Genomic DNA, 18248 nt, shown 5'->3' on the forward strand with positions numbered 1-18248 from the left:
AGATATTTTTAAAATGTAAAGATACCAGCTCTAATTCCTATCATCTTGAATTAAAAGGATCTCATGTAGCAGGGCTCAGTGAGACTTCTGCATGAGTCCTTACAGAGCTGTTGCCTGATCGAGTAGATGATACTGGGCTAATTGTTTGACTCAGTCCTTATGTTTGATACCTTTCTACCTATTGCTATTTCTGTTCAGCACTAATATGCAGGAAAATGAAATAGAAACCACCTTTCCTTCATGTTGATGGTTATCCAGGAGAGTGTGACCTATCTTAATTTAATTTAATTTAAAGTTAATTAGATAGATATTATCTATGGCCAGTCATATTGATATTTTGTGTAATTGCAGTGTATCAGTGTCTGAGGTTCCATTATCTATTTCAGAAGCCATATTCAGGATTTGGAGTCAGATTCTGAAGAAGAAACCTTTAAAAATGTATGCACATAAATGCACTCAGACCAGTGGCCCATTTAGTCCAGCATCCTGTTTCACACAGTGGCCAACTGGTTGCTTTGGAGTGCGAACAAACAGGACATACAGGCCAAGGCCTTTCCCTAATGTTGCCTTGTATCACTGAAACTTGTGAAGTTTGCTGCCTTTCAATGTGGAAGTTACCTTTAGTCACCATCACTAGTAGCTGTTAATGGGCCTGTCTTCCAAGAATCTGGCTAATTCTCTTCTGAAGCCATCTGCACTCATAGCCATTTAAATCTGCTGAGTAATTACAAGCGTCTGGAAAGACATAGATGAAGCTTAAACATGACTTCTGGGTGTATGCTTTTTAAATCGAATAAAGTAAAGTTAATCCTTCATTTTGATTAAGAAATAGTTCAAAAATTAGAGGTTCTTGACAATACAAGAATACGAATGGCAGTTCATTTTCTTCATTTGATGTGAAGGAGTGCCTCATGGTGCCTTTCTTCTGTCTGTGATATACAGATCAGAATGGATAAAGCCAAGAAGGAATTGAAAAACACGTTGGGGCGGAGTCCCTATCCTCCTTATCCCAGCAGTCAGGTTTCAAGCTCTCCAGGACCTAGCTCAGTTATAACAGACAATCTTCAAAAAACAGCACATAAGGGATATCCGGTGATTAAAGAAAGAGGATTTTACTCTGATGTCCTTGCACCTGGAGCCTCAGATCTCTTGGGGGTAAGTATGTTAGAACCTTATTTTTCTACTCCATAAAAGTGTCACAAAGGCATTAGAAATGGAGAAACATACTTTAAAAATTCTTACTTTGTTTTCTTGCTCAATCCATCTGCCCTCTACCAGAACTTATTCTTGAAATCATATGGAGGCAAGAACTAAATTCTGTTTTATTCAGTATTTCATACTATGAACTCAGTGCCTCAAATACAATTAGGAGTTTGAGGGCTGGCCTTTGTACGATATTCATGAACGTAGCAATCGCTGTACTATAACATCTCATGTAATTTTATCAGTGGCTTCATTCTGCAGTTATTGGCACAAGTAATGGTTCTCTGTATGCTGTAACAATAGATTCAAGTTCTTTTTAATTATTTCTAGAATGGAAAAAGAGTGTTCAGGCTTATGGAAAAAATGTAGAACATAAGAGAAGCCATGTTGGGACAGGGCAATGACTCATCCAGTCCAATACTGTGTCACACAGCGGCTAAAACCCAGTACCATCAGGAGGTCCACCAGTGAGGCCAGAACTCCAGAAGTTGACCCCAAGTATCAATACAGAGTGTCACTGCCCCAGACATCATGTTCCACCTAAAACCATGTGGCTAATAGCTAATTATGAATATTTGCTCCGTATTTCTATCCAGTCCCCTCTTGAAGCTGTCTATGCTTGTAGCTGCCATCACTTCCTGTGTCAGTGAATTCATGTTAATTTTTGGTGAAAAAGCACTTCCTTTTATTTGTTCTAAGCCTACTTGTCATTTATTCCATTGAGTTTTTCCAGAACCTCTAAAATTGTTAAGCTTGAAGATATTTTCTCTTCTATAGGGACTGAAAGTTTGATTTTGATAATTTGATTTTTTTGTGTGAGAGATACCCAAGGACTTGCACAAACCGCAAGGTTCTACTTTACATGCCATGTCTTATTCTGTATAAATAGGTTACTGAAAAGCAAATTTCTAGATCTCATGTTTATAGCTTAATTGTTCATAGCATAAGTAGATATTTGTAGGTGTTTCTTTGCCTTGTATGATACATTTACTGTGCACGTATAATTCTTTATGTGCTTTTGAGGCTTTCCCTTCTTGTTGTTCACAACTGTAGGATGTGTGTGCTGGTCCTAATGTGTACAAGGACTTGTTGAAACAGTCTGAGCTTGAAGAGCACACACCAAAAGGTAAGTGCATTGAAAAAAATACTCTCATCTCATTTCTAACTAAGCAATAGAAAGTTGAAAACTGAGGTCCTGGAACTGAAAAAGTGAAAATACTGAAGAGCGTGATTGATCCTTGACAGCATCAAAAGCAGCAGAGCAGTCAAGTAGAATGAGGGCAGAATAAACAGCCTTGGGTTTAGAGACAAGGAGACGGTAGCAAACTTAAATAAGCATAGTCTCAGTAAAGTGGATGAGAGCCAAACTGAAGAAATCATAGAAGAAGATAGGAAAATAAAATTGATGTGATAAGAGAGCTGGCTTGTTCAAGGAGCTTGAAAATGAATGGGAAGTGAGGCATTGCTTTTGTTCTTGAGGGCTTGGGAGATAGTATCAGTTCAATACTTGAAAGAATTACGTCCCAAGAACACTTCATTCTGTGTATTTGTGTGTGTTGCATAAACATGGATGTGAGATCAAAATTATTTGTGCATTATTTATTTAAAATATTTCTATGACACATCTTCAGAGTTCTCCTTCAGTTGCCTTACAATTAAAAACCACCGAATAAAAAACACATTAATAAAACAAGCCATTAAACAGCAGAATTTGGGGTCCAGCCTTTATGCGGCCAGTTTGTAATGGATTTGCCTCTCTACGAGTAGACTTATGCTGTTCTTTCCATTATGGTGGTGAGGGCTCCCACTAGCACCTCTGTTAAATAAATCCTAGGTACTGCTGAAACTATGCGTGGCAGCATCCAGGGCTGTCAAAAGTCACTGTTTTAACAGCCTCAGATTGTACTTCAGGTAGTCACAGCAATGTGTGTGTGTGTGTGGGGGGGGGGGAACCCTTGTCAAAAGTTTCTGCAAATAGATAACTCTAGTTTGCCAGGTGCCTGAATTTGGCATTTTTGAGTTTGATACAAGGCTTCTGTAATGTTCTTTTTTGCTTACGTCAGGAATAGGTTCTTGCTTTTAGGTTCACACAGCACAGACAAGTGTAAGAATGTAAGATAAGCCATCTGGGATCAGGCCAATGACCCATCCAGTCTAACATTGTGTTTGTCACACAGTGGCTAGACCCCAGGTGTCTCCAAAACAGCATGCATTTATTAACAAAGAGATACAGGTATGGAGGCAACTGATTTCAGAACAAGAGAGCTCCAGCAATGTAACCATTCTAATGAACAAACAGAACTAATTGAAGAGACTCCACCCCATATTAGTCTAAACCAATAAACATGAATATCAGAGAGGGAAGCAGATGTTTCATGGTAATACATACAATAAATACATCACAGTTTCTGAAGCCAGAAAACATTCATTCACACTCCATGCATGAGGGCAAGGAGCACATAATTTTGGCAATAAGCTGAGTTTATTGCTATTGCTCACAATTAAATAATACTAAATAATACTAGGGAAGCCCTGGCAAAGTTTGAGGTCTGCTGAGCTTTCAGTTCCTCATCAGAGGAGGTCTGTTGCACTCAGGTCTTCCAGTTTGTACCTGAACAGAAAGTTGTCTTTTTTCTCTTCCTGGGGGAGGTGTGAGGTGGAATGATTTTATTTTTTTTATTTATCTATTTAGATAGTTGTATCCTGCTTTTCTCCCCAGTGGGGTCCCAAAGTGGCTTAGAATATTGTTCTCTCTTCCTCTGTTTTAATATGGGAAACAGCACAGGGAGAAAAGATTAACTTCCAAGCTGTTTTTAATGAAAATTCAAGTGTTGAGGGATGTCAGAGCCTCATGACAGATCTCTCATTTCTCACCAGATAACTTTGGCCTGGTCTTTCTGCTTCTTTCTCTCTCTGTTTCTGATTGCCAGGCATACATGGCAGAGCAGATACATCATGTTTCTGGCAGGCATGTGACATTTGACTGCACTGCTCCTTCAATATGCAGTGCTGCATACTTGCAGATGTAAAATTTCTGAAAAGTTTAAAGCCATGAGAGGAAAATCATTGGGGTCGGGAGTTCTTCCTCTGAGTCCCCCTCTTTTCCCCCTTTTGATACATCATGTCTATTCCTGCCTCTGTGCTAGGGTTGCCAAATCTAGATTGAGAAATTCCTTGTGATTTGGGAGTGGAGCCAGGGAAGGTTGGGGTTTGGGGAGAGGAGGGACCTTGTGGGGGTATAATCCCAGAGTCCACCCTCCAAAGGAGCCATTTGATCTATGTAGTCCGGAGATCAGTTGTAATTCTGGAAGACCTCCAGCCCTATCTATAGGTTGTTGCCCATATTTTGCCCAGTATATAGTGGTACAGCATTGACAGATGCTGCCTACCCCTTCATTGTTCAATGCTGCCTACCTGTATGCCAGTGTATATAAAGAACGCATCTGCTTCTATGAACAAAGGTAGGATACTAGGATTGCCAGCAGTCCTGAAGAAAAATGTCTTTTACCCTTTAATGGGATATTTACTTCCAGGGAAACAGAGGGGTCAGGACATTTTTCTCCAGGACTGTTGACAATTGTACCTAGAAAGCTAAACTAGAGGAAGAAAATAATTACAAGCAAGCAGCACTTATCAGATCACCCGTCCCCAGTCTACTAGCCAGCAATACAACTGGTATAAACAATGCTTGGAATTTAGACCTATCAGCAGGCCCGTAGCCATGGGGGGGCATGGCCCCTCTATTAAACCCCCCTCACCCCTGTAGGGCCCCTCTGTTGGGCCTCCAGGGCTGCTGCTGTTCAATGGGGGTGGCGTTTGCACTAAAGGCTCCTCACGAGCAGCCCTCAATTCAAACGGGGCCATCTGGCCTGGAGTCCTGTCCCTTTCCCAAGAAAGCTCCTGCCCAGTCGGAGGGGGGGATCTAAGAGTGGGCGAAGTGGTCCGTCCAGGGGCCTTCCCTCCCCCCCCCCGCTTGCAGAGGGCCCACAGTGGGCCTTGTCAAGTCCTGGCCTCCCAGGGACAAGTGCTCCACCCTCTCTCTTCGCCTATGCCTGCCCCTCCTTTCCCTTCCCATTCCCTCCCCCCCTCCATGTGCGATCATGGCAGGGCCCAGGCACGGTGCAGTGTGATCATGTGCAGGGGGGGGCAATGAGAAGGGAAAGAAGGGGCGGGTGGTGGTGGCAGCGGTGAAGGAGGCACAGGCAGTGGGCGGCATGGTGTGGGGGTGCAAAGGGAAGGGAAAGGAGGGATGGGCCTTCACCAGGTGGGTTGGAGGGAGGGGGGGAGGGCTGCCAGAGCAATGGCAGCAGAGAGAATGGGGGCTGCCAGAGCAGGGGGCCCCTCTACCCAAAATTTTATTTCGTGAGCCCCCCCTCTGAAATTTTCTGGCTGCAGGCCTGTCTATCAGCACAATTATCTTTGACAAGATATCTGTGTAATTGCTAACGACTGAACTTAGCTGTCGTGTACATATCTGTTGAGTCACTGTCTCTTGCCTCTCTTACCTCTGTTCTTGAATGTTAAGCCAGGTCCCAGAATAATGACCCACTTCAAATGTTTCTGAATATCACTGATTATTATTATTTTTCCAGGTTGTAATTCCTGTATTGAAGAATGTGATTAATATCTAACAGGGTCTTTTTTAGGGTTTGTAGAATCTTTCGGGCTCAAGTGCCGTGTTCTACTGGGGAAAGTTTTCCTTCCAGACGTTTCGTTCTCAGCTGCGGAGAACATCCTCAGTGGCGTTGCAGCCGGAGCAGGCGCTCTGACCTTCTTGGCTGCTGTGCGTTGAGGGTCTTTTTTGTTTGTGGCACTTCATTAGCCTGGTGCCTACTGATCTGAATTTAAATAATCAGAAGACTTTTCATAATGGATGACTGGATGATGATTTTCGTTGCTTCAAATATTCTCATTTTCTGCTGTGACTACTTTTATTGCTATTTGGCTGACTTTAAATGTTGAAATGTTAATGCTGTTGATTTTCATTTTTATGACTGTGTTTGTCCTTGTTATCGGACAGACTAGAACTGTTTTAAATAAAGAAATAAATAATTGCAATAGCGTAAGAAGATTTTGCATGGCCTGTTTGATTTCTAGGTTGACCTGGCAGTCACTGTGAACATAACTTTTTCAGGTTTAAAAGAGTACAGTGAGGCTCCAATTTTAGCTCAGAAAATATTTTCTTCAAATATCAGGATTTGGGATGCCCATTAATTAGAAGAACACAGTGTGCAGAGTCAATATTTGCTTATGCCTACCAGTTCTTCTTGCTAGCATAAAAATTTTAAATAACAGTAGTATTCCTCAGTACCTAAATTACAGGAGGGATGCCTACACGAAGGATGACTATGTTTGATGGCAACTGCTGCTTTTAGAAAACTTTAGCTGGGGCCAAATAGATGGGGCACAGGGGCAGTGGCTTGTTAATTTCACTAACTCTGCACAGTATTGTCTACTCAGAGTGGCAGCAGCTCTCCAGGGTCTCAGGCAGAGGTCTGTCACATCACCTACAGCGTGGTCTTTTAACTGGAGATGTTAGGGTTGCAGCATTTCCGTAGAAAGATTCCAAATGTCTGTTGAAAAAAAAATGTAAACAGGTGGGATCTTTGTATCATTGTTGGGGACAATGCCCAGGGTTTTGGAGCAAAGTACTTATGTAGATTCATTAGATCTGTAATGGAAAGTTAGAGCTAGATCCCAAATGGCTATTATTGGATTTACCTTCTTGTAAGGATACTGACACACCAATGTTTAAATTCATTTCAGCTTTATTGGTGATGGCATGTTTCCCTTCCTTTTGTACTCCTAGAAGCTCATTGATTCATCAGTCTTGAGTGGCAGAAGACACTTATTTCTTATTTTTGTTAATGCAAAGGCTAAAAGAACTGAGACAAATTTTGCAGTTTATACCAGCACCATCTCCATCCCATGTCCAGGGCAGAGAAGTTATTAAAAACAAAACAAAACTAGAGATGCTGGGGACTGAACCCAGGACCTTCTGCATGCAAAGAGGAGGTACTACTACTGAACTGCAGCCTCTCCTCTATGCTGGTCCAAGGAGGTAACATAATTGGTCAGCATATATTTAGTATTATGTATATCAAACTGTTTTTCTGCTCTAAGCTTCCAGGTCAGGATAGGTTACAGCAGGGCCCTCACCCCCAACCTTTTTGAGCTGTGGGCCCATTTGGAATTCTGACACAGCATTGTGCGTGCAGCCACAAAACTACTGTCATAAAATGGCTGCCATGGGAGGCAGAGCCAGCCACAAAATGATCGCCATGGTTTAATTTCAGTAATACAGTGTAGATCCTTGTGCTATGGTGGCAACTGCTGCCAAAGCAACATTTTTAAAAATCTGCACAGCCCATTAAGTCTCCAACAGTTAATCAGCAGCCTTGCTGAGCAAAAGTCCTACCTGGCCCCACCCACCTCCTAAAAAGCACTTGGCAGGCAACAGAAAAGGTGTTGGTGGGAACCATGGTACCCATGGGCACCACACTGGGGACTCCTGGGCTACAGTGAAGTAAATGCAGTTAACAGTTACTCTGGCTTTTCTTACTTTTGTTTCTTGTTAGTCACAACATTTGATACTCCAGAGAATATTGGGCATATCTTGGACAGTGAACAGATTGGGCCAACTACAGAAATTGTCAAAGACTCAGACTTTCCTCTGCAAGCATATAAACCAAAAGTACAAGTTCCTTTTGAGGTACTTCCAGGCCAGTGCCCTCGGAAGATAGAGATTGAAAGGTAATTTGAGAAAAGGGACCCAAAAGGAGTGATTGGGCAAGTAAAAATTGTGTTTTACATTTGGCTGTTCAGTCACTAAATTTCTGTATAACTTACATACATTTTATAAACACTTGTTAAACTTCTATGTAACTGGCAGCTGGGTCCTATTCAGGGTTAAGCATGCTAAAGCCTATTGAAACAAATAGGTTTAGGTGCATATAGTTCTGCATAGAATTTAGGCTCTAAGGCAGAGATCTTATGCAGTGAAGTACACTTAATGCCATTGATTTTGACAGGCATGGGCATATGTAACTCTGCATGTGATAGAGCTGAAAGATATCACGCCTTTAACGTAGGTTTTCCTACTGTATTGCAACCTGTGGCTTTCACATAGAAAGGATTATGCACTGACCAATTGACACAGAATGCTCCTGAAAGTGAATTTGCAGAGGGACTTTTAGCTCAACTATTCAGTTTATATATATTGGATTGTCCAAAAACTATAGTGGTCTGTCTTTTTCTGGTGCAATCCACAAAATAAATTCTGGTGGATAAGAAAGGATTGCAATGCTTGGAATGATTTTGCAAAAGCTGCCATTATTATGATTTTGGCACTACCGCTTGCATACAGAACAAAACTCCCATGATCAAAATAATAATGTGGGAATATTTTCTACAAAATTAGTGAGAAACATGCAGAGAGTACCAGAAACCGCTTAAAATACTGATTTCTGATTACCAATTGATGTGCATTTTGTTACATGAAATTGATTTGATGGAACCATTGCAAATAGTCTAGACTAATTGCAATTCCATTCAGGTTTCTGTGTTCTGATGCCGGTTGATACATTGTCTCATTCATTTTAGCATATTTATCATTTACTGAAAAAGATAAAAAGCTGTTGAATCAATAATGGTTTTCTGTAAATACAATCCATTTAATCTTTCTGTTTAACTAGGAGAAGGCGATTATATCTTAGCTTAGATATCTCTGAGATATTACTCCATGCAGGCATAGATTCCAATGAGCTGATGCCGAGACACCAGGACCCTGCAAATATGCCAACCATTGAGCAAAAGAAAGACCCTCTTTTCCCTATCTATCTTCCATTACAGGTAAGTCAGAGTGGTATCTTTAGAGGTTCCAAAGCCTTCTAAATTAATTTATTTTATATTATGCCCAATTTACAACAACATTCTCCTTTCCTCCATTTTATCCACAATAACCCTGTGAAATAGGTTAGGGTGAGAGACAGTGACAGTGGGGATTTGAACCTGGGTTTTTCAGATCCTAAGTCTAACATTCTGACCTTAACATTTTTGAGCCTGTGGGCAGATTTGGAATTCTGACAGGGTGGTGGGTGCTACCACAAAATATCTGCCACTGGAGACACAGCCAACCATAAAATGGCTGCTACAAGAGGTGGAGCCAACCATGTGTGTGCACGTGCACACACAGGAAGTTCAAGTACAAGGGAGAAGAGGAGTAATATCAGCTTCCTCTCTGCTATGCTACCAGCAAGTTCTTCTGTGAGTCATAATTATTACCCAATGAGAAGTCCACTGAGTTTGGCCATAGCACATAAAGGAAAGAGGGGTGAAGCATAAAACCAACACTGTGGTAGAAGCTACCTCTGAAACCTTTTAAAATATCTGCATAGCAGATCAGATCTTAAGATGCCCTGCTGATGTAGCCAATCCTCCAAGAGTTTTCAGGGCTCTTAGGAGGATTGGCTACATCAGGGTGTGTGGCCTAATATGCAAAGGAGGTCCTGCTACAAAAAAAGCCCTGTGCTTGCCTAACCCCATGGGCTTTCTGGGTGACCAAAGTAGTAAAAATATAAATACACTAGGAGTAAGGCCCATTGTGAAGAAAATTCAACAGGCTCTAGAAGGAGACTCTGGGTAAGTGCCCACCACCCTTGCTGTCTTCCCACCCACGTAAGTGAAGGCATTGACTCCCCCCCCCACTCAAGGTGATCTGATCTCTGCCATCTTGAGAGCAATTGTAAATCTGAGTGATCTCCAGTGGTTCCCCAGGAGGAAATGGCATTGTATCTGTCTGAGGTCCTATCCCTCCTCAAACCCCACCCTCTCCAGGCCCTACCCCTTAAATCTTCAGGAATTTTCTAACCGGGAGTTGGCAACCCTGTCTCCTTCCCTTTATCTGCCAGTGACTTCCCCCTCCCTGCAACCTCTACCTAGGAAAATGACAGTCTTTCTTCACAGTGGGAGGTGGGAGGACCAAAACAGTGTACATCATTCTCCTCTCCCCCCATGTGATCTAAACAACAACCCTTTGAGGCAGGTTAGGCTGGAAGTCTGTGACTGGCCTGAAATCATCCAGTCAGCTTCCACAGCAAGAACCTGGGTCTGGCAGACCCCGCTCTGAAGCTCTAACTCCTATGCCATCCTCAAACTCCACCACAGAATCTCCAGGAATTTCCCACCAACCTGGAAAGGTACCACTAAAGGCCTCTGGGTGAGTGCTCCCCAGCCTTGCTGGCTTCCCACCCACCATAGTGAAGGCATTCAGTCCCCCCCCCCCCACTCAAGGGGAGCTGATCTCTGCCATCTGGATAGCCTTTGCCTGGAGATTGGCAACAGTGGTTCCCAGGAGGAAAAGCGTCTCCCTCAGAGGCCAGTAGTGATACCATAGGAATCTCCCACCAACTTGGAAATGTACCACTAAAGAGATTTGGGCGAGTACTCCCCCAGCCTTGCTGTCTTCCCACCCACCCAAATGAAGGCATTAATCCCCCCCCAGCTCGAGGGGAGATGATCTCTGCCATCTGGAATTTCCTAACCTGGAGTTGGCAACACTGCAGCCTCTACATGGGAAAAAGACAGTCTTTCTTCATAGTTGGGGATGGGGGGGGGGACCAAGCACCTGGAGGTTGGCAACAGTAGTTCCCTGGTAGGAAATGGCTGGTAGCATCAGGCAGCTGACAAGAGACTCGCTCCGCTGGTGGCTTTATGAGGCAGGGAGCCATTGCAGGCCTCCCTCTTGCTCCCTCTGTTTAACTGCTGGTGTTGAAGTGGCCCCTTCATGCTGTAAATGAACATTCATTTTTTGTCAGGTGAAAATATGTAGGAAGGTAGATAGACAGAATGAAATAAAAAGACTGAAAGACAAAGATACAGAGAAAGAATGAGAGAAAGAACAGAAGGGGGAGGTAGAAAAAAGGGGGAGAAAGGAGTGAGAGAAAGAAAAATGAGAAGAAGGAAGATAGACAGGGCCCTGAGGAGAGGCAGCAATGATCAGTAAGCCCCCAGGAGAACCTTTCAGCAGAGAACTATCTCCCACTGTCTCGTGGTGTTCTTGCCTGACTGGGCCGGTGGTGGGTGGGGGAGAGCAGAATCAGCCAATGTCAAGGCAGAGGCTGATTGCAAGCCAATCCTGCAAGAACGTGGGGAAGGCTGCTGTGGGCAGGTGACAGAGAGGCTACCCAATGGTAGTGGGAAGTGGTGACTGACAGTGTGTCGGCCAATAGTTGGTGCATTATATTCCCGGAGATTCCAATGAATCAGGATGCGGGGATTTGCCACCACAGTTTGGGCTTTATGACTAAAGGATTGGGTATGGAGGAGGATAGTCATTGCAATGGTTGTTGCAGTGCTTAGTGGAAGTTGCATACCTTGCTGTTTGGAGAAGGTTTTGATTCAGCAAAACCATATATAGAACACTTCCTACAAGATATTGGGCAGGATCCAGAGAATAGAGTTTGCATGTACACAGGCTAGCACTCCTCTTACCAAGGCCATCATGCAACCCCATGCCCCAAACACATGTTGGACTTCTGATGCAACATGGTGAGCTGGACTCAGAAGCAATGTTCCCTCTAAGCTGCAGAGTATTGTGAGCAGAAATTCTACTTTGTGAGCTACTGGTATTAAAAATTGTGAGCTATCAGCATTAAAGTTGTGAGCTACTGCATAAATTATTGTGCTCTGGGGTCATCCTTCCTGAGCTAAGACAAAAAAGAGTGAGCTAGAGGCTAAAAATCTGTGAGCTATCTCACGCTAACTCAGTTTAGAGGGAACACTGCTTAAAGGGGGAGAATCATGATGTGTGTGTCTTGATATGTGTGCAAAAATGCCTGAGATTTTTTAAAAGGTCTATATTTTCATATATTTTTATTTATTAAAATATTTTATCCCACTTTTTGGTATGAAAGAGCCACAGATTGGCTTACATAAAATCTAGTTTTTAGCCACCTTGGAAAACTTTATGTCAAGAAAAGGGATTAAATCCCTGATCTGGATAGCGCAGGCAAGCCTGATCTCGTCAGATCTTGGAAGCTAAACAGGATCAACTGTGGTTAGTATTTGGATGGGAGACTTCCTTGAAATACCATTTGAGAGGACAGGCTCTATTCAGCCAGAAGTCAATATGACTTCCAGGTGCAAACATGTGTATACACACACACAAATACCAAAAAAAGAGCAGGGATAAAGTAATTCTGCTTAAATAAATGAATAACACATAAGTAAATGTTACAAAATACAGTTAATTGAAGATACAGTTCTATGAATGCTAGGTCTGCTGATGCTTGCAGAGGCTTAATTTCACACTTCTGATTTTTAGGTATTTGATGATGAAGAGTACGATTGCCGAACTCCAGAAGAATGGCTTTTGTTGGGGGTGGAGTCTGGTTCCCAAGACAGGAAACCAGTTCCAGGAAAAGCACTTCTACCTACAGATGATGTACTTGGACATGGTAAAGCATAGATACAGTGGAAGTAGCTTACTACCCACTTGACAGGATCACAAAATAATAAATATATTGGGGCACCTTTTCTGCCTTCTGAATATTTTTTAAGCCTTCAGGATGAAATATTTTTGGTGTTTGAAATGTTTTGTCTGGTTTTTAAATCCCTCCTCCCTGAAACTGTTAACTGAAGTAGTTCTTTGGATCCTGACCAAAGACACTTAGAACTTAGAAGTTGTTGATTTTTAAAAAAACAAAATGTGTCTTTCAGCATGGAATGTCACACTCAACTTGCTGTGCTAGTATAAACTTCCATATTAGTGTATGCCTTTTATAAAATACTACATAAGCCATAATTTTAAAAGGAGCTTCTGATTTTTAATTTTAATGCCTTAGTTTCTAAGAGTACAATGAAAGAATATGGTGAACTAATGTGCTGGTTAACGCTTATTGCAGGGGCTAAGCATTTTTGAAAATTCATCCATGAGGTTGAGTGCACTTAAGTTTGCTTAACAGACCATTCTCCATGATAATGTACTCCTAAAATAATCTGTTTATTAGAATATCATTACTTCAACATAGGAATTTCAAGCAGTTTCCCCAGAGAAGTGGCACAGAAGTTTTCTAAATAAATAAACTGAAAATTAAAGGAGAAAGAAAATTTGAAGCCTGGATCAGAGTGGGTTGTATTAGGGATGTATGACAGTGAGGATGACCTACTGTGAAAATTCTAACTAGGGAAATTATGAAAAGCTAAAACTTTGTCATTAATCTCTTAGAGGATCCCAAAAGCCAAAAATTGATCTACAAGTGGATAAATGTTGGAGTCTTAGATTATAATGAAGAGACAAAACTGTACTTGGTACATAAGACCAACCCGTGGGGCCTTGTTCGTGACAGAAAAGGGAGACCAGTACTCAATGGAGGAATGACTGCAAAAGGTAGGCTATTATTATTATATTGTGGGAAAGACTTAAGAAAGAGGACAAAAGATACCAGTTAGCTATCTTAGTTTCATCAGAGCCCTGCACTGTGATGATACTCCTGGCCCTTTAATTAGAGAGGATTGGATATTTTTCTTTCTGGTGGTGATTCCTTGAAGAACTATGTGGACAAAATAAAAATTATTTGTAAAATGCATGTCCCCTCACACATCACTGGACTGATTTGGTCACACTTCTGCTCTGCAGTCATCTGAATCTCAGCTTCAGTTCTTCATTAGTTTTATAGTCCTGGATATTCCAGCTTGGTAATAGGCTCACAGACACATGGGCCATTTTTGGTGTCCAAGGCTTCTAGCATCTCTTATGTATTCTAACAGCTGTTTAATCTCTTCATGATTTCTTCCCAGGGAGAGCCCCACTGATTCCTTGTCAGTACTGGGTGCCCCGGGTCCGTTTGCTTTTTCTCTCAGAAGATCCTCGTGTGTTTGCCCAGCGAGTTATCTCTGCCAATGAGTTGCGGAAGAAGACACAGGCACTGTTATTGTACAATCTGTATGTGGATTGTATGCCTGTGGATGGATTGCAAAGCATTGAAGAGAAAAGCCTTCTGCAGATGAAGCAGTTGGCAATGGACACTCCACATCTGAGAAAGGAAAGCTTGTAAGTATTGTGATGATTCTTTATTGGTAGTGAAATTAATTCACTGAAATACTCAAATCTTGGCTGTGCTTTTTCATATGTAGTTTATACGAAGGAATGCACAACAGGGCACTTTTATAGTCCCCTCCTAATATCTTTTTTGATGCTTTCTTTCCTGCTTGCTCTGTCAGCTGGGCACACTGAGAAGTGTTGCTTGCAGACCCAAATGTAAGTTTTATAGTGTTAAGTTGTAACCACCAACAGGGACAGAAGTCTGCAGATAGCTGGAAGCAACTTCAGTGTCACCCATCTAAAAAGCCATCCCCAATGAGACAGACACAGGTGCTTAGAAAGCATAAGGAGCACCAATCTAACCTGTGTCACTGAGACAGTACTGACTTTGATGGATCAAGGGTCTAATTCAGTATAAGGTGACTTCATGTGTGTTCATCCATAGTTTAAACAGAATTTAGAAGGTTTTCAAGAGCCCTTTTAGGTGGTTAGTGCCCCTTCTTGCAATTCAGTGAGAACTGGCTCCTAACCAGGGTACTGATCTTTTTATTAGCCACTGCTAATGAATATTCAAATATTGGATTAATAACAATGTATAACCTAATGGAAAGAGAGGAAATCTCTCTATGGAAGTGAGGAGAGCATAAACTCCTGCAGTTGGTGTTCTGTAGACTCCATGGTTTGGGAAAAAATGAGTTGCTCTAAGCTAGATGAATCATCGGCCAGTAGTGTCATTGGTATATCTGTCCACTTCACTGAGCTGTGACAGCTTTTCCCACATTCAGATACAGAGGTGTGAAAAGCAATATATATTTTAAGCAAAAGTAGAAACTATATATGAATAGCTCTATGGCTGGACAAAAATATGCTGGTAATAGAGACAGGAGATGATAATACACCAAAATAATAATAGCTGGAAATCTGGGTCTGTGCCAGTATGCCATGCCTTTTATGCTTTCAAAAAATAAGTGGAAGAGGTTTTGAGAAATTTCCCAATGTGACTGTAACATTCATTGCTAATTTATTTTTCTGCATGCAATAACAGCAACCATGATCCAGGACAATTTGCAGGCAACTAGTTATGAAGAATAATTGATAGTCTTGGTGGAGATGTATATCATGTGCATGCAAAAGCATATTAGACACTTCACTTGGGCCCAGATGAACACAGTAATTTGGATAAAGTGGCTTATCCAGATGTGCTTCTTCAGCTGCTACATGCAAGGAAGGTTGCTTCCTTGCTCCAGTGCCTTTTTTTTTATTGGATGGAGTAATTCAGTTATAATTGCTTCTACCTATTTATGTTGGCCCTCAGCCCCAGAATGACCATGTGGCACATGAATTTGGGTTTGACCTGGCCACAGTCTTATAGAAAGAACTGCAGCAGGTTAATTAAACACTTAGCACATTACAGACCTCTGGAAAAAGGAGGCAAGAACGCTGCCTTGTTCAGGTTGTCCCAAAATTATTAGAATGTAACCGTGTGGCCAATATGATGTAGTATTCTGCATTGTAGTTCCGACTGATACATCATTATGCCTGGTGAAAAATGGTACTTATGAAGCAAACATAATTGCCTCAATTAGTAGCCACATTCAGATGCCCAGTTAAAATCTCCAGGAATCCAGGGCAGTGTACTGCATGCCGTGTCAGCCTAATATAGAGCAAGCCCCACTCCAGTTCTTACAATGTATACCTTAAGACAGTTACCCTGTAAACTGATTTGCGTGTTCCAGTCAACCTCCTCCTGGTTTTGCATTTTGTCACCTAATAATTGTGATAGCTAATTAGGAAAATTCCCAGTGCAAAATGTTTTGATTATACAAGATACACTATGGTCTGGGATAAAAGGTAGTGCAGAGTAGGTGAAAAAAAATCTCCACTACTGGCCAGTATGGAACAGCAGATACCTCCCTTAGAGGTAAAACATTCCAACTTGGCCCTGAAGCAACCAGCTTGTGCCTGCGCTGTCCCTCCAGTGGAAACATGAGTGGGTATACTGTATCTGGCAAAGGCTGGAGGGAGGACTAGAGCACTCCTAGGGCTTAAATACCCTCAGACACCATTCCTCAAATGTGCAGTGCCCTGCTGTACATGTCCAATAGTTGCATGTCCTTCTCAGGAGCCATAACAAACCCTATCTGCAGAGTGAGACGTGGAGAATGCAAATTCTTGGTGCATGTAAAGCAGTTGTAACCAACATTACAGAGGTCCAGAAGGGAAACAAGAAACAAAACTGGAAATATAGTTTCTAAAGTTCTCCCTAGGTGCCATGCAATTGTACCCCATTGGCTTCTGATCTTTCTGCATTACCTGCTATCCCATTGCAGGTCTCCTGTGAGAATCTGTTAATGCACTTCAGACACTTTTAATGAAGAAGTAAAGTGTAAGTGAGCATAGGGGAGTTGAATATGAGACTGCAGATATGAGTGATGCAGATGTATCATTTTGAGAGGTCATTGTTCATTCTGTTAATTAGTTTTTTAATTATACTTAGCATTTTAAATCGGCTGTATCACCTGGGGAAGGAAGTGTCCCTAGATTACGAACGAACCATGAACAAGATTAACTTTGACAGAATTGTCACTTCCAAACCTCAGACATTCTCTTATGTCACGCTGCCTGAGAAGGAGGAAGAGAAGGTGCCAGAGAAGGGTAGGTGGAACAGCAGAGATGGGCAAGTTTTTTCCAGGCTGTAAGAACCTTTGTTGTTTGTTGTGCTTAACTTTAAATTATTCAACATGTGATGCAGGAGGAGATAATATTTTGAAGAGATTATTTATGTCACAGAATTGTATCTTTTTAGGAAGTTTGCAGGATGGGCTCCTTGCATGGCCAAAAGGGGGGAGTCCCATTAAGGGGCTCGGGGTGTGTGTGTATGTTGCAGGACAGGCAATCTAGGGGCTGGTGCATTGGCCATGCCCCCACGAGGATGGTGATGGCTAGGAATAATGGTTTGCACTACTTCCAGCCCTAACACCAGCCCTCTGCCTTTAGGCAGATTGAGAAAGGTACTGACAGCAGTATGGCTCTCAACCACACCCATTGGTCCCAGCCTATGCTGCACCAAGACCTGAGGAACCTTTAATCAATAAAATGTTGGCCTGATTCTTCCCGGTACGATGTGTCTGTGTTGTCTGCCCTACAGTGAAGTGGTCCCCACTCCAGGCATAAAGTCTAAGCAGATCCATTTATATGTAAGTTCCATATTATTCAGTGGGACTCACTCCCAGGAGACTGTTCTTAGGATTGTAGTCTTTGACGATAAGATATCTTTGTGTACATTGAAATACCCACAATGTAAATCCTCTCTGTGAATTACATTGACCTTATGAATTATGTTGATCCAAAGCAGTATTTAACCCTTACTTTCTGTGCTTCCCTTTAACCAAACTAGGTAACATGCACATTTTTAATCTCTACCATACTTTTTGTAAGAAACAGGTTATAGAACTTATACAAGTGATCCCAGAAGTCCAACAGAATGGGATTTAATTAAGGATGAGCATGAACTGGGGAAAATGGTGGTTCATTTCATTTTGTGATTTGTTTGATTTCTGACCTGGTTCATGTTTTGTTGGTTAATTTAGTTTGGGAGGTGTAAAATTCACTGGGAGTCTCCAGCAGGGTCTCCTCCACCCATCCTGGAGTTGGAATGTCTGAGTTATAGCCTCCCAAAGCAGGTGTTGCCAGGAAAGCTCAGCTTCAGCTCTCATGACAATGCTTCATGCTGCAGAATGGGAGCTCCATGATTGGCTCATGGAGCTGCTAATCAAGTTATGGACTACTGCTATGGCTGTTTCTAGTGCTCCCAGAAGTCTGCCACCAGAGTTGCCTAGGAATTGATTACATCAGCACCAGGCTGTCTGGAAAAATGAAACTCAAAAATGAACCAAACAAAGCACCAAGGTCCGGACCAGTTCAGAATGAATCACAAATTGGCCTAATTCATGCATGAATTACTATTTGTAGTTCAGTTTGTACTCATCCCTAGACTTAATTC

At 42.1% G+C, this 18248-nt stretch overlaps 1 protein-coding gene across 1 annotated transcript in view; it reads left to right on the forward strand.

Annotated features, from left to right (window-relative positions):
* The first annotated feature begins 907 nt into the window (after positions 1 to 907).
* The window catches only part of DNAH1 (dynein axonemal heavy chain 1), a 255919-nt gene continuing 238578 nt past the window's right edge, over positions 908 to 18248 (forward strand). Inside the window, exons 1-8 of the mRNA XM_060240006.1 lie at positions 908 to 1155; positions 2257 to 2329; positions 7782 to 7956; positions 8898 to 9054; positions 12527 to 12659; positions 13430 to 13591; positions 14002 to 14254; positions 16743 to 16900. Of these exons, the coding sequence (XP_060095989.1) occupies positions 949 to 1155; positions 2257 to 2329; positions 7782 to 7956; positions 8898 to 9054; positions 12527 to 12659; positions 13430 to 13591; positions 14002 to 14254; positions 16743 to 16900 (1318 nt within the window). The 5' untranslated portion in view covers positions 908 to 948. The remainder of the gene's footprint in view (positions 1156 to 2256; positions 2330 to 7781; positions 7957 to 8897; positions 9055 to 12526; positions 12660 to 13429; positions 13592 to 14001; positions 14255 to 16742; positions 16901 to 18248) is intronic.

This window comes from Heteronotia binoei, chromosome 5, assembly GCF_032191835.1.
Source record: "Heteronotia binoei isolate CCM8104 ecotype False Entrance Well chromosome 5, APGP_CSIRO_Hbin_v1, whole genome shotgun sequence".
In the NCBI taxonomy this organism is placed as follows: Eukaryota; Metazoa; Chordata; class Lepidosauria; order Squamata; family Gekkonidae; genus Heteronotia; species Heteronotia binoei.